The sequence below is a fragment of the Leuciscus leuciscus genome, assembly GCF_965113295.1.
Source record: "Leuciscus leuciscus genome assembly, chromosome: 5".
Classification (NCBI taxonomy): domain Eukaryota; kingdom Metazoa; phylum Chordata; class Actinopteri; order Cypriniformes; family Leuciscidae; genus Leuciscus; species Leuciscus leuciscus.
Window position 1 is genome coordinate 20504891 of NC_138729.1, and position 17653 is coordinate 20522543.

Sequence of the window (17653 nt, forward strand, 5' to 3'; positions counted from 1 at the left end):
TCTAACAGCAAACATCTCCTCACTATCCGCTAGCTGCCTGTTCCCTGAACACACTGTAAAAAAACGCGGTTTCTGTAGACACCCCAGGCTCCACAAATGGCAAGAAAAACAAACTGGGCTAAACCGCACCACGAAACACAACAAACTGTTCTAGCCAATAACCGACAAGAAGGATTTGGGGGTGGGGTTTGGGGGGTTAGTGCGCGGATGAGGAGGAGGGAGGGTCTAGCTAGCCTCCGTTTTGTTTGACAATACTTTAAACGTCAACAAGAAGTGACGTCACCCAACATCACTTAGAGCACCTTTAATGCGTTATTGTCGCGTTTACTTGCCCTAATTTCAAGACAAGAGAGATTTTCTTCACATATAGTATGAGTTGCAATCTGACACGTTTTTCTGCACCCCTGATCATTAGCTTTCTTTAAAGGGTCATGAAACCCCCCTCTTTCAGCTCAAGTCTAGCTCACAATCTTTTTGAACAATGCAACTTAAATGGGCGTGGATGGCTGTGAGAAGAAGGGAGGAGAGTGGGTGTGGTATGGCACAACAGGGGAGAGTGGAGGGGGGAAACTGTCATCGCCAGTGGCCCATGCATATCGACTGTCACTAAAAATCAGTGGTAAAACGTGAGGAAATGCTAGATTTTTTTATAGCTGACAAAGTTAAAGTCTAATGAAATACACTGACACCTTATTTTTGTCCTTTCAAAAGTAACTGAATGCCCTGCTACATATATTAGCCTACAGTAATCATAATTGTATTTAAAACATATAAATGTACATGTATATGTATAATTATGTCATTATAAAATATATATTTGTTTATATACACACTATAAATGCATATATTTGAAAAAAAAAACTTTACGCTAAAAAAAAAAAAAACTTTCCGTAACTGTTACATAGCCTAGATCTACGCGCCCCCTAAACTCACATGATAAAGATGGACAGTGACATAGAAATTTGCACAAATTAAGCATACGTTCCATACAATTGAGGTATTATCGAAATATCGAAATTTTAGAAACACACACACCTCTGAAGCGATAGAAAAGTCCTCGGGACCGCATCACTCGCAAGACGCAACCTGCATTGGTGTAACGTTACAAGGCCGAAGTCCACCATTCTCCAATTGAATGGTTGCTACACACACATTGTTTAGATGTGTCCGTGGTTGATGGCCAACCAACCGCCCACAGCCAGAGTCTAGCCCTGGCAGCATCGCGGGGAAAGATGCACTGGAACTTTTGCACCACGAAAACAAACGCGCGTCCCATCATTGCCTCTCTCATCTACTAAGCGATATCACAGTTTGACATGTCTGTCATTGGAAAGATCCACGTGGTGTCATGAATAATTAAGAGAAAGTGTCTTCTCATTGGATAAGAAAACTCAGTTACATGAATAATTATGAGACACCGATGAGTCATCAAAGTACTATAGTGCCCGGAATATGAAAATAGCAGAAACAAAACAAAAATTTAACCATTTTCCCCTTACTATCAAATCTAACAGATGCTAATATTGTCTTCAATGGTGTTCAACACACATACCTCTGTTAAAATCTCAAAAATATTTGGTTTAGGGTTTCAATACCCTTTAAACAATCGCCAGATAGTGAAAAAAAATTAGCTTTTATCAGCCGTTACATCGGTGCATCTCTAATTAAAATGAATCACAATTTTTTGACATCTTTACAATTAAAACAGTCAATCACATGACATTGCCTTGTCAATGCTCTGGAATGTACATGAGTATTAGCTGGACCAACCTGAGAAGTACAGTTTTTTAAAGCTAAAGGAGCAAGATTTTGTTTATGATTTGAAAGATGTTACTGAAATTATTACCTACATAGAGAAGAGATGCACAGGGATGTTGTCAAGATGGCCACCGAGTGGGCTGACTTGCTTTTCAAATGTGCAGATAAGGACATGTAACAGCAGTTTGAGGGTGAGTGCTGAAAAGTTTCTTGTTCCCTAGTAATTGGATTGTTCAGAACCAAGGCACAATTTAACACACCAGAACAGTACAAAACATCCACATTCTCACAGACACATGGACATTTACTTTCCTATTAGCAAGGAGTAAACATCACTGTCAGTGTCCAAGTCTGTGAGTGTGTATTTGAGTGAAGACACAATGTTCTTCCTATCACCACTGCTTCCCTAAATGACAACACACTGTCAAACATGACAACATGATGTTGAGAATCATGATGACTTAGTATATGTAATCAATGTGGAGCAGAAATCTTAGAAGCATCAGTTAGAAAGGGTTGAATGTTGAATGAAACCTCAGTAGCCTTACGGTTTCCACCATATGCCGCTGTCTTCCAGCAAAAGTGTTAATGAGAATTACAGCTTTATCATTTCAAGCTATCATGCCAAAGTGGACAACTAACAAACTAACCAATTTTGTAAAAAAATAAAATAAAATAAAAAATGTTGTATAAAGATTGTAAATTTCTTCTGAAATATTAACAGAACTAAAAGCTAAAATGTATTAAAAAAGGTAGGAATTACTGTAGAAAATAAGCCCTATTGTTGAGCCCTTTTTTAAAGAGCAAAAGTAACTAACTACTCCCAGTCAGTGTTATTTTAGTATTACAGTTTACACTAAACATTAAACATTCTTTATGTTGTTGAAAAAAAGTATCTTCTGCTCACCAAGGCTGCATTTATTTAATCACAAATACAGTAAAAACAGTAATATTGTGAACTATTATTACAATTTAAAATAATTTAAAAAATAATTTTGTTTTATATTTTAATAAATGAACTAATTAAATTTATTACTGTGATGACAAAGCGTCATTTTCAGCATCATTACTCCAGTCTTCCGTGTCACATGATCCTTCAGAAAACATTCTAATACGCTGATTTTCTGCTCAAGAAACATTTCTAATTATTATCAATGTTGAAAACTTGCTGCTTAACATTGTGGAATCAGTGATACCATTCAAACATACAAGAAAGAAATGAAAACTTTTATTCATCAAAGAAGCATTAAATTGACCAAAAGTGACAGTGAAGATGTACAATTACAATGTTAATCAAAATATATCTATTTAATAAATAATACATAAATTAAATAAATGCAAACAAATGCTGTTCATTGAACTTTCTATTCATCAAAGAATCCTGAAAAAAGTATCACCATTTTCACAAAAAAGTTAAGCAGAAAAAAAACTGCTTTCAGCATTGATAATAATATTAAGAAATGTTTTCGGAGCACCAAATCTGCATATTAGAATGATTTCTGAAGGATCATGTGACCTTGAAGACTTTGAAAATGCAGCTTTGCAATCAAAGCAATAAATTACATTTTACAATGTATTCAAATATAAAACAGTTCTTTTAATTCATAATAATATTTTGCAATATAACTTTTTTATTATTACTTTTTCTTACTGTATTTTTTATTAAATAAATGCAGGTTTGGTGGGCATAAGCGACTTTGCTCAGTTTTTTTAATGTTTCCAAACTTTTGACAGGTTCAGATTTATATACTAATACTGCATTTATTAATAATTTTAATTACCTTAAAAAAAATATATATATATATATATTTTATTTCTATTAAGTTTTAATTTATGTTTATTCCAGTTTAGCACTTCAACTTATTTTATTTACGTTAGCTGCCAAGGCAACAGTTCTAATTCATTTTATTTTATTTTTTTTATCCAATATTTATATTTTATTTTATTTCTGCTTTATTAAAAAAATAATAATAAAAAACATTTGTTTTAATGGTTTTAGATTTAGTTAGCAACAACAACAACACTGTTCTCAGCTTCTCAGATTTAAAAGTAGCCATGGTTTTTCTAAGCATCATGTCTGAGCTGAAGCCTGTAGGGAAAAAAGGCAGATAAGCAGCAGTTGATTGAGCTGGTATGATGGGCCCCCAACCCCAATTACCCCCACGACACCAGCAACAGTAACAGGGCTTGTGGTCTGCCATCACAGGTTGCCCCAACAGAGCAGGACAGCACCCTGTCTCTCTCCATTAGCCATCTTAAACCCCTCTAATGCCCCATAATGGCAGAAAATTGTGCAATTAAATTGTCCTACTGCACTCTGTGCCTCTGTCACACACGTATGGATGCAGACATAAAGAGGATCTTATAGTGATGTAAGTAGAGAGTGGTTATTTCAAAATGTGCTCTGATGGGATGGCAAAAGGATGTAGAAAATGACAGCTATTAATTATTGTGATTTTACAGCGGAACATCTTTCAAAAGTAAACACTGGTGCTTGCTCTATTCATCAAAAAATATACAAATATTTAAAAAAAAGTGAATGTGTTCTTGCTTTTATCCTTTGCTTTGTGATCTGTAGTGTCAGAGTGGAGGACAACAGCATGAGCAGAGAAGTGTGGCGAAGGTGAAACTCACTCTGAGCCTGGAACATGGGCAGTACTGCTGGTAGAGGGTTGATTCATCTCTGTTCTGTCATTCTGTCCCTTCAGGGTTTGGACTGATCCTCGTTCACACAAGTTCCCTAGAGCTTTGAGGTAGGTTGAGACCTGGCAAGAGACACACAAAACACGTTACACAAAAATTCTCCATCACTGAGGGTTATATTCACTGTATTGTGTTATATGATGAATGTGGACTTCTGCGAAGCCGAAATGTGCAGCAAATAAAACTGTAGTCATTATACATCTACATGTATATGTTATTAAATATGTACACAAGATAAAACCCACAATTTTTCGCAAGCAGAGTGGTTCAGAGCTGAGGAGCAGGCCCCTGCTGCAGCAGATGTTTCTGTAAATGGCGTCGGCAGTAAACATCCGGAGCCTTGTGGAGCGAATGGCTGGAATCACTTCCTTCAGCATGTCACAGTGAAGGTCTAAGTGAGGAGACAAGAAGGTACTTACAGTAAGCCAGCTATTTAAACCTTTAATGTAAATTCTCAATGAAAATATGACAACTGGCGAAGAATCCCTTTTTCTATATACACTCACCGGCCACTTTATTAGGTACACCTGTTCAACTGCTCATCTAATCAGCTAATCGCATGGTAGAAACTCAATGCATTTAGGCATTTTTATGGTCAAAACAAACTCCTGAAGTTCAAACTGAGCATCAGAATGGGGAAGAAAGGTGATTTAAGTGACTTTAAATGTGGCATGGTTGTTTGTGCCAGACGGGCAGGTCTGAGTATTTCAGAAACTGCTGATCTACTGGGATTTTCACGCACAACCATCTCTACGGTTTATAGAGAATGGTCCAAAAAAAGAGAAAATACCCAGTGAGCGGCAGTTCTGTAGGCGAAAACGCCTTGTTGATGCCAGAGGCCAGAGGAGAATGGCCAGACTGGTTCGAACTTATACAATAGAAAGGCAACAGTAACTCAAATAACCACTCATTACAACCCAGGTCTGCAGAAGAGCATCTCTGAACACATCGAACCACGAAGCATATTGGCTACAGCAGCAGAAGAACACACTGGGTGCCACTCCTGTCAGATAAGAACAGGAAACTGAGGCTACAATTCACACGAGTCACCGAAATTACACAATAGAAGATTTGGAAAACGATTCCTGGTCTGATGAGTCTCGATTTCTGCTGCGATATTCAGATGTTAGTGACGGTGAGGAAATTTCCCCACCGGTTAATCGACGTGTGACAACACCTGTAATCACCGGTTGGTACCACCTTGCTTTTAAATCTGAATTGCCGAATTTGCGGCGATTGCTTGAATGGTGGGTTCAATATTATTCTTAATGAAAAACACAACAACAAAACAGTACAATGACAAACTCACTTACTGTTTATTAAATATAGAACTTTTATTAACAAAATGAATAAGACGGCTTTATTAACAAATAAGCACCATGCTGATAAACTAAATCTGACTGCTGCTGATCTGTGCCGCGACTCATTCGGCTCACGCTAAATTGAGCAGCGTTTCGTTTTTAATTGTAGTGTCTGTTCTCTAACTGAAGTTTCCAGCACCCTGTTGAATCTATCCCATGACGAATTAAGGCAGCTCTAAAGGCAAAATGGGGTCCAACCCAGTACTAGCAAGGTGTACCTAATAAAGTGGCCGGTGAGTGTATATTTATAAAAAAAAGTGATTCACCAGTTTCCCACTGCACTATGGGATACCTTGGCACAGTATGGCAATGTGTTCAGCCAGGTCTTTAAAGCCTTTCTCCACCAGACTGCTGTTGAGTGGACTGTGTTCCTGAGCCCAGAACTCCACCACTACACACAGAATCTCCTGCAGAGTGACCGACATTCCCAGCCTCCACTCCTACACACAAACACACAGTAAACTCAGCCTGCACAGCCTGATGAAGCATCTGGAATGGACATGTCTCGACAAAATGTTATATTCAATGTGGAAATCTCTTGGCATACTATGGTCAAACAGGTGTAATATGACAAATTTTAGTATAAGCTGGAAAAATCACTTTGTGCTTAGATCAAAACAACATGTCGCAACAATTAATGCATATATCTGGCATATGTCTGTATATCTAAAATCAGGAGATTTAAAAAAAATACGTCATCATAAGAGGCATCATGGCATTAGCGATTAAAGATAAAAAAAATTATAATAATACAAATAAATAAAAAAACACACAAGGGCCACCTATCATTAAGAAATTCCATAGGCATAATGGTTTCAATACTGAGCTAATATTTTCAGAAAACTCTTTGTAGTTTTTAATGTAGGGTAATTTTGTAGTGTAATGTTTTTTTGTATGTTTAGCATCTGTGTGTCCTCATAATAATAATAATAATAATAATAATAATACATTTATTTTGTATATCGCCTTTAAAAGGTTGCTTTCTCGACGTGCTTAACAACACAAGCAAACACAACAATATAAATGAAAACACATAGAGCAATCACACAGAAAAGAAACATGACATATACTTTAGGGGGCGTGGCCTGAACCCTGAATACCACTACTTAAAATGCACTGGAACAGTCAGTAAATAACAAGATCAAAGCATATCTAATTTCTCACAAAAAAAGCGTTGTGTCCTTCCGAGCTTGTTCTTTTAAAGTAGCCTGTCAAGACCAGTCTCCACAAGAACGCAAGGCTGTTCTTTGCAATATTAGAATTAAGAAACAGCAATTGTACTTTCCCTGCTGGTATTTTCAATGGCCCCACCACAAAAGAGATAATATATATATTATTTATGTACCACTTTTTTTTTTTTATATAAAAAAAATCCTTAATGTTACTGGGAGTGGGTTGTTAGAACTGATGAACTGGAAATAATGAAATGTTATAAAAGCACATACAATCATGTACTATGATAGACTATCATTATCACACAGTTGACTGAAAGACTCCTACCTGAGTGGAGTTGAAAGCACACAGTACAGTCTTAATCAGCAGCATGCAAAGCTGCTGAACTGCCCTGGAAGTCAGAGTTGACTTCTCCCAAATGTTCCAAAAGGTGCTGTACAGAACAGATGCCCGACTGCTTCCGGGTGACCTCCTGCACAGAGTAAGACAGGGTTACTGCAACATATACATTAAACAGTGTACATAGATACATCGACAGATCTGTTATGTTGAAATCATCAACATTTTAGTTTTAGGGTTTATAAAATAGTTTATGCAGTTTTAAAAAGGTAATCTATTGAATATACAATATATGATCCTGTACAATATAGCAGACAGGTAGATGTGAGGTCATAATAAGGAAAAGTTGCTGATGTGCAATCTATGTGTTAATATCTATACATAGTTACTTAACTATTGTCTTTCTAGGAAAAAAGACTGAATGCGCCTAAAAGGTGTACAGTAAGACATTAGCATTACTCCAAGCAGCTACAGATTGTGTTTTAGTTCTATGTTCTTTTTAACATGTTTTGACCGTGTTTATTTTGGAAAAAAATACTGCAGTTTCTCTTCTTTGGGCTCATGTAGGATATCAAAAAGTTGTTGTTTATTGAAGCAGAGATGAAGAGAGCTCAGGTGCTCACCCTGAGCTAGCAGCATGAAGCTCCAGCTGAAAGAGTCTTAGGAAGAACTCATGCAGGTTACAATGGAGACGAAACAACTCAGTGGATGGTGGGCTTGGCAGTGAGTGACAGGTGGGTCCATTTGCCAGACACACTCTTGAATAAATCAGAAAAAAATTGCATTACTGAGAGAAACTCTGTTTGCTTATGAGCAGTTCTGACAGGTACATTGACAGTGTCATACCGAACTGACGTCTCAAGAAGTGACCAGAGTCCGCCCTTACACTCTGGACACTGGAGAACCTGAAGGAAGTACTTTGTGTGTCCAGGAGAACCCCAGGTAGGATTGTTGCGCAGGACACTGTGGAGGACGGTGATAAACATGCTGAGGTACAATGGTTTTGCATCGCCCTAGAAGGGAGAGAGCAAGAGCGAAGACTAGGTTATCTTGTCAACTCAGAACAGAGGAGGTACAAACAAGCTTTTTAAAAACATTAAAGAGTCCCATCTGTTATGGGGAGTTCAGATGATTAAACCAACCTCAGTGGTGATCAAAACATATCTAGAGAGGAAGGTGGCTGATGGCTGATATAATTCTGATAAATCTATCATTACAATTTAATGACAGCAAATAGACAAAATAGTAAACATTTCTATAATTATAGGAGTTATTATTTTTTAGACACAATATACTAAAAGTTTTGTGTTTTTAAAAGAAGTCTCTTAAGCTTATCAAAGCTGCATTTATTTGATAAAAAAATACAGGAAAACAGTAATATTGTGAAATACTATACAAATGTAAAAGAACTGTTTTCTATTTTAATATATTTTAAAATGCAATTTATTCTTGTGACTGCAAAGCTGAATATTCAGCATCATTACTCAAGTCGTCAGTGTCACATGATCCTTCAGGAATTATTCTAATTTGCTGCTCAATAAACATTTCTTATTGCTATCAAAAAAAAAAACGGCGGATATTTTTTTTTTTTTAGGATGCTTCAAGAAATATAAGGTTCAAAAGAATAGAATATATTTGAAATAGAAATCTTTTTCTAATATTATAAATGTCTCAACTGTCACTTTTCATCAATTTAATGCATCGCAGCTCAATAAAAGTAATCATTTATTTAAAAAACATATTACTGACCCCACACTTTTCAATAGTAGTATGTATAATATATAAACACATTTTGTGCGGTTGCTTGTCATATTCTATAACCATTTTCACTTAGCTTGCCACTATGGCTGTATGTTCCTTGTTAAACAAAGCAGTGCGTTTTTACATCAAGCAAAGAAAAAAAAAGGGTAACACTTTAGTTTAGGGCCCAATTTAGGGCTTATTAGTATGCATATTACTAGGATATTGGCTGTTTATTAGTACTTATAAAGCACATATTAAAGGATTAGTTCACCTCAGAATTATATATTTTTTTAGAAAATGACCAATCGTTTCGCTAGATAAGACCCTTATTCCTCGGCTGGGATCGTGTAGCTGCATTGAAACTGCAGTTTGGACCTTCAAACCGTTGGACCCCATTAAACTCCACTATCCTGGAATCCTGGAATGGTTTCCTCAAAAAACGTAATTTCTTTACTTCTTTACTTAATTTCAACTTAAGAAAGACGTGAACATTGGATGACGTGGGGGTGAGTAAATTATAAGGAAATTTTAATTCTGAAGTGAACTAATCCTTTTGAACTAAGCCTTATTCTGAATGACCATATTCTACATTCCTTAATCATACCCAATACATAAACATAACAACTACCTTACTATCTATTAATAAGCAGTAATTAGGAGTTAGTTAATAGTGAAAATTTGACCCTCATCTAAAGTGTGACCAAAAATGTTTTTGTTTTAACATCATGTCATCACACAAACATTTTCACTTTGTGTGAATAGTTATTTAGTAGTTGGTAAAAAATTATGCTGTTTTAAAGGGATGGTTCGGAGTAAAATCAACCTAGGGTCCTTTGTACCATGACCTCGAGCCAAACACCCCCCCAGAAGCCTTTTTCCCCTTGGTCGAACATTATTAAAGTTAGAGCGTATTTAGCGATATCAGCCAAATGGCTTAGTGGATGCGCTAATGGAACCAAGGTTGTATCTTGTAAATTACCCCACTAATAATGTCCAGAATGGTACCAAACTTATACAGTAGTACAAATAGGTTCTGTACTCATAAAAAGAGGCATTGGAAAGTTTGTAAGTACATCAGGAGTTTATTTAAATAACACTTGCCTGATGGCTTATGCTACCGCCAACCCGGACGTCGAGGTCACTTCCGTGATTTGGGAAAAGCACGTAAAAGTCCTGGCAGAAAGCGATGCATAAGTGGGGTAATTTACGAGATACAACCTTGGTTCCATTAGCACCTGCACTAAGCCATTCGACTGATGTCTCTAAATAAGCTCTAACTTTAATAATGTTCGACCAATGGAAAAAAGGCTCGAGGTCATGGAGCAAAGGACCCTAGGTTGATTTTACTCCGAACCATCCCTTCTATGTAACAGAAACCACACTTCTTAAAACACCCTTAAAGAAAGAGAAAGTACTACACTTTGCTTTTTAAGAAAGATAATCCCAACTAAAAGTAACAGTGCTTTATAAGGGCCTCTGGGATTCCGAATAGCTCTTATTATACATACATGCAGTGTGTGCTGCATTAGCTGTTGGAGCAGCAGTGCTGGGGGCTTCACTCCAGGCTGCAGGGACCCCAGGATCTCCTCCAGAGCTTGAGGGAAGAAGGCACACTCTACCAAGCTCTGCACATTGCTAAAATCTACCACTGGAATCTGAGTATAAGACAAAGACATACAGGAAATAAGATGACTGATGATAATGTGTTCTCAGGGTCAATGTCAAATGAGTGCGTTTGGACATTTCCGCTTGAGAAACCAGTGGAGGCGCACTGCAATGTTTCTTTAATGGGTATGCCAATCATGAATGTACCGATCAAACGGATTTGCCTAAATCAGGTGACCTGGCTGCGATGAGCCCTCCGTTTATTACTCCTCAATGTGACACATAGGAAATTGAATGACCCAATCCTCTTGATGAGTCAAACACTTTAACAGCTTGAGTATGGCAGAAAGATGTGCTGAAAAGTTTCACACAGGTTTGAATACCTGAACAGGCAGGTTGGGTGTGTAGTAGCTGTAGAACTCTGGGACTGTCAAAAGCATTTTCTTCCGTTTCTGAAACGAGATGTCATGTAAGGTCATACTTTATAGTAGTTCTAGTGATAAGCGTGACAACTTTCTCATTTGTGCCCAAAATCCATCTGCGAAAGCCATAATTATGCTTCAAAATGAGTTATAAAAGTATCAGAATCAAAATATATTAGACCTCCATTATTACGATGTATTCTTTGAACATTTCCTCCAATTCTTTATGTGAAAAGTCATCAGTGACATCCATGGACTCGTCAGTGAAAGCAGCAGCAGCAACCTGGGCGGCTGATTCACAGCTCTCTTTTCCATTGAAGGACTCTAAATTACAGGACCAGTTTAACTCGGAGCAAACATGCTGCAAAAGAAAAACAACAAAAACATCACTAATATCAAAGCTTAAGGTCGAATATAAAAAGTAGTTTTTTTTTTTTTTAAAGAAATCTAGGTAACATGTAACACTTTACAATAAGTTTTCATTTGTTAACATTAGTTAATGTATTAAGTTTAACTAACAAGAACTAACCATGAGCAATACATTTGATACTGTATTTGTTCATCTTTGTTAACGTTAGTTAATACAAATCCAGCTGTTCACTGTTTGTTCATGTTACTTCACAGTGCATTAACTAATGTTAACAAATACAACTTTTGATTTGAACAATGTATTAGTAAATGTTGAAGTTACCATTAAGTAAGGGATAACCGCGAGGCGGTTGTTATAGCGAATACAACCCCGACAGGCTGATCAGGACCCCGACGCGAAGCGATTGCTTCCGCTAAAGAAAATAGTCCGTTCCGTCTCTACGGTTAGAATCCTGCGTCCATAGCAACGCTCTGTTTTCTGTTTGTTTTTTTGCCAACGGTGTGTTATACTTAGCAGGGGTCTGTTATCAAGAAATAACAGACCGCATTCTACATTAGAATTCAACCAAGCCATGTAATAATAAAGATTAATAAATGCTGTAGAAGTGCAATACAATATTAGTTCATGTTAACTAATTTAGCAAACTTTAACTTATGAAACCTTATTGTGAAGTGTTACCGAAATCTCTTATGCTCATCAATATCATAATTTACTCGCCATGTAGTTTCACCAACAATTTTGGAGATGTTTTGCAAAATGCTGATACTGCTATTTTCAATACAACAAACAAGTGACTTAGCAGTAGGGCTGAACGATTAATTGCATTTGCGATAATATCGCGATATGATGAAATTAGATTTTTTAACCGCAAAGCCAGTGCTCGAAGTGGGGCGGTACTCACCGGTACGCAGTACTGGCACTTCTGCATTTTACTCCAAAGCGTACCTGCACTTTTTCTTGCGTACCGCTACTTCTCGCATGTAGCCGGTACTCTACCACTGACAAAAAAAGCGTCAGTGTCACGCCCATTTCACATATACTCCGTTTGCAATGCGTATGCGGTGCTTATTTTTCCCCCGCACCCATATTAACAGGTTAGAGCTTTCACACTGCACGCGGATGCGGTCCGGCAATGCGTTCCAGGAGCGGTGCGTATACAGCAGTGCAACGATCGTTTCCACACCGAGTCTATTTTCGCTGTGCTGCACGCGCTGAATTAAAGTGACAGCGCATGGTTCGTGGTCAAAATTAACACAGAATATGAAATGAAAATATAATAATCTCACTATAAATGCATTTATTTAAATAAAATGTAGTAATCTCACCATAAATGTATTTTTGGACTTGAAGACGAGTAGTTCCGTTTTCACACACACACACACACACACACACACACACACACACACACACACACACGCGCACACACACAAACACACACGCACGCACGCACGCACACACACACGACTTGTTTAAATACACAGTGTATTAAGTGTATTATCACGATGTATCACAATCGTCACAATGTTACCATTGGGGATATTTTGGGGATATTTAATTTAATTTTATCAATCAATAAATTCCACTAGAAACAAACCTTGTTGTATTATTTTAATTTAATACTGTGAAGCTGCTTTGATACAATCTGTATTGTGAAAAGCGCTATACAAATATACTTGACTTGACTTAATAAATATCAATAAATGGTTGTTGTACCAGCAATATCTCCAAGTTTTGTTTTTCACTGTAGAAATCTCAAATGTCATGATTACTTGCCAATGCAGGAGAGTACCGGCACCTTTTCCCCCCCACTTCAAGCACTGCGCAAAGCTAACCTCGATTACAGACTGGTCACGGTTTCCTGTAGCCAGTCTGGTAGGCCTGGCTACAGGAAATAACATTTTATGTTTAATTTATGTGATATTGTGTTATAGATTCTCTCCAACGATTCTGTATCGATTAAGATCATTTCAGATTTATGTCTGAGCTTAGATACGTGATGACGCGTGTGCTTTATAAACCGTATTTTGCTTGCTTCTAATTCCTCTGTCTCTCTCTCTCACACACACACACACACACACACACACACACACACACACACACACGACACCACTCGAACCTTACGAGAAATAATCTTTAATAAAGTTCGGAAAAGTTGAAGCGAATTACAAGGACATTCGCGGGCTTCATTGCACAAGAGATGAGATACGCGCGGTCTGCGTGATGTTACTTTTGTAGTGCGCGGTCTCGCCCGCCGGTATTTTACTTACAAATGTTCTACGAAGGCATCATATGTCTTTTGGAATGCAGTTGGCTTATATATTAAAAATATGAAAATCACCGACAGAAACTGCTTTCAATTTCAAATACTCACGCGCGCTTTGCGAAGAGCGTTTGAGCATGCGGCTATGAGCGAGTCCGTCTACGTGGTTAAATGTTTTTTTTTTTTACATAACAGCAAATACAGTTTAATCTACAATAACAATAGAATTATAAACAGTAGACAAATAGCAAGTTCAACAAAAAATAAAGTAAAACAAATAAATACAAAAAGAATACATGAAACAAAAAAAAATTTATCCAGGGGTAACATATACATTTATATAAATTCAATAGAGATAGAAATGCCTCGAGTCCCTTTTTGTTTTCATTATAAAAAAGCATAAATATTATACTTTGTGCACAATGTAACTGACTTTAAAGCTTTGGCATTGTTGGAAGAAGAGATAGTACCCAAATAACATTTCACGTCATTGCAAAAAATAATAAAAAGAGGTTTGATAGACAAAAATGTACACTTGTGTACAAAAAATTTGGCTAGAAAAATAAATAGATTTACAAGAAAATACTTGTCTTTTAGTTTTTTGTCAGAGTTAAAAACCAAATAAGACATCCTTAAATCCCAAAGAAAAATGTACTAATAAAGAAGCACGTACAAATAGACAACATTTCTTCCAAAAAGTAGCTACATGAACACACTCCCAAAAAAGGTGAGGTACAGGATAAAAAGATTGACTGGGTAAAATCGATGTAACAACTTGAATGATACCTCTTTAACCTTATTAGAGATTAAATATTTGTTGGATAGAGACAAAACTTTCTTCCAAGGAATATCATTAAAACAATTACTCCAATATGATATTATAGAGGGGACAGTAATCATAGTTCGAATTACAGGGGGTACTATAAGTATGAAGACTTATATGTCTTACTGGGTCAATGAAGACCCAGTACCCCCCAAAGGGACAGAAATATCAGTTTTGGGGGGGTCAGATAATTTTTCTGATATTGTGAAAAAATATAATTACAGTTACAATACAAGTCAACTCCTATTTTCACTGTAGGAACATTTTAATGTAAAGCGATTTCAGACACCCCTATTGTGGACCGTACCATTTTTAACCACTGTGGCTAGAAGCAACAAAGATAGAGAACGACTTCAACTTCTCAAGCATGACAAAACGCTAGTTTCATAAAGTTTCATTCTTTTCAACATTCCTTATTTGTATATTCAAAAATATTTAAAATAATCTAATTTAATACAGTTATAATTTTTCAATGTAAATTATTTAATTTTATTGGTAACAGCCTAGTGTCTAATTATTTTAATTGAATATATTTATCAAATTTAAGAATTTGAAATGAAAGATGGAGCATACATTTAATAAAATTAAGGGAAAATGCCCTTTATAAAGGTACAAAAAATTATTCTGAGTGTTTTCAAACAGTGATGTAATGAAACATTGACAATTTAAGCTTGAAGGGAGTAAAGCCTCTGTTTAGGCTATTAAGGAAATGTAATTTTGCCAAAAGAAGAACTTTTATTTAAAATAAATGTTCATTTTAAATCAGCCTACTTCAGTGTGATATGTTACCATATTATCATGCTTAACACTAAGAATAATTGTAATGTGATGATCAGATGCAGATATCTAAATATAGGCGGTTTGCGGGTGGATTATTTATTTTTAATAGTGGATTCGGGTGACTCAAAGTGCACCAGATTAATGAATTTATTTTTAAAATGTACAAAATTTTCTTCCGGGGGAGCATGCCCCCGGACACCCCTAGAGGTACCAAACTTCACCAACAAAAAAATGTGGGAAACACATTAGGCTATATGATGATCTACGGCTTCTTGTAAAGGTACTTTTACTAGTAATTAGAATGGTATTTCAGTGCACTTAACTTCTAACTTTTGGGAGTTGATCAAAACAGTTCTCTTTTGGATATATAACAATGAGATATTCTGTAGCCTACTGATTATCAGTTTGTCGCATGTTTAGACCTTGTATGTGTGTTGCACAACACATGTTGCACTTGGCGATCACGGTGGGGATTGATATGGTAGTGGACCATGATGGTCATAGAAGAAGTGAAGGAGCAGTACCCCCCCAATTATGGTGGGGTAATTCGCACTCTGACAGTAATAATATCATTCTGAAAAAGTTGTCTAATCTTTCTATTCCTAAGAGAGGGACTAGATAAAAAACAGATCTTCCCTATTGCCGTCTCACAAGGATGTATCCAAGAGGTAGAAGAGAGTAAAGAATCGCCTGAATTTTTCAAAAGTGCAATAGCACCACTGGGGATGGCATCCATCATTATGCCAAAGTCTTACGTGGTTAAATGTACTTACATCTCAAAATGCTTTTATGACGCGAAATTAATGCGACACAGTCAGTTATATCTTAAGTTATTAAACAGACAGGACAAACCACATCTTATAATTTAAAAAGAGATGAAAACGTTCAGACAGCCTACTCTTAAATACTGAAAGCACTCTTTGTTTATTGCTTGTAACGTAATATTTTTTCCCCTCCTTGTTATTTGTTTTGAAGCTATATTTGTTAAAATTATCAACATGTCATTTTATTAATTTAGTTTTTAAATGTGTAATTATTATAAGTAGGCCTACTTATAATTATGTAATGAAATATTTTAAGTTTTATTAATAGATAAAAAAAAAAAATGTATCGGCTCATGAGGTGCCTAAAGATTCCCTTCCCTATTTTACAATGATTTATTGCTTGTTTTTGTTGAATAATAAAAAAGATAAAGAGCTTAAAAAATAATCGCATATTAAATAGCAATATTGGTAAAACTAAATCGCAAATTTTCCAAAATCGTTCAGCCCTACATAGCAGTGGCCAGGTGAAAAAAGTACCAAATCATTACTAAATATTACTTATCATTATCAAACTTTTGCACATCAAGACACACTAACCCAAGGTGTTATGTCCATAACATGCAGATGCGTTCTATGAAAAATAATTTTATGGGGCCTTTTTGTCCTGTTTGGAGTTAGACAACACCTAGTCACTATATGATTCTGTTGTATGGAAAACAGTCTTTCTTTTACATTCCATGAAAGAACACAACACAACAGGTTTGGAATGACATGATTGTGAGTTAACAATGACAAGTGTGTCACTTTTGGATGAACTACTCCTTAAAAAAAACATACAATACAAAAAGTTACTATACCCCAAAAAGATGTTTGGCTACATAGCTGACTTTATAGCAAGGGATTCCACATTTCTCGGCTCTCTCATCGGATGTGTTTTTGGATAACACGTGAGTCACAGCATTTGATTTTGGCCAGTCTGTGTAGACAACAGCTCTGCCTGCTTTTAATATCCTGCAAACAAAAAGTGGTATGCAAAATTCGCCTCCAGCTAATTATCGTCATTGAAGGCCCAAATCATGTTATCCAAACAAAGTGTTTTCACTGTGCACATCCTGACCTGACAAACATACTCCTCCTCGTTGGATCATCAATGTCAACAAGCACTACCCAGTCCTACAGGTGGAAAAGGGAAATGTCAAACATTTCTCTTAGCTGTTTTCTAAGTGAGTTAACAATATAGTGATGCTCACCTGAAATGCTCCAGACACTGTGCTGTTAGCCACCCTCTCTCTCCATGTTTTCAGTGGATTGGGTATCTCAGGGGTTTGAGCAGTTAAGTTGAACTCGTATGAAGCCTCTGGTAGCCACGACATTTGGTTCACACTGTCCAGAACAAATTCTGGGGTGACTATCCACTTCCCTGAAACAAATAGAAAGCAAAGTCAACATTTGAGATACAGTACAGTTTGGGACCATTATTATGTTTTAATGTTTTTGAAAGAAGTCTATTATGCTCACGTATGCATCACAAATACAGTAAAATAGTAATATT

At 36.4% G+C, this 17653-nt stretch overlaps 1 protein-coding gene across 2 annotated transcripts in view; it reads right to left on the bottom strand.

Moving 5' to 3' along the window:
- The window catches only part of slf1 (SMC5-SMC6 complex localization factor 1), a 49420-nt gene that overhangs the window by 29703 nt on the left and 2064 nt on the right, over positions 1–17653 (bottom strand). For both annotated transcript variants that reach the window (XM_082170010.1, XM_082170009.1), the window contains exons 4-15: positions 17352–17521; positions 17219–17274; positions 16959–17112; positions 11286–11465; positions 11066–11134; positions 10586–10732; positions 8181–8347; positions 7958–8092; positions 7323–7467; positions 6115–6262; positions 4707–4852; positions 4393–4523 (exon numbers count right to left, since the gene is read on the bottom strand). In XM_082170010.1, coding sequence (XP_082026136.1) covers positions 4393–4523; positions 4707–4852; positions 6115–6262; positions 7323–7467; positions 7958–8092; positions 8181–8347; positions 10586–10732; positions 11066–11134; positions 11286–11465; positions 16959–17112; positions 17219–17274; positions 17352–17521 — 1648 coding nt within the window. The remainder of the gene's footprint in view (positions 1–4392; positions 4524–4706; positions 4853–6114; positions 6263–7322; positions 7468–7957; positions 8093–8180; positions 8348–10585; positions 10733–11065; positions 11135–11285; positions 11466–16958; positions 17113–17218; positions 17275–17351; positions 17522–17653) is intronic.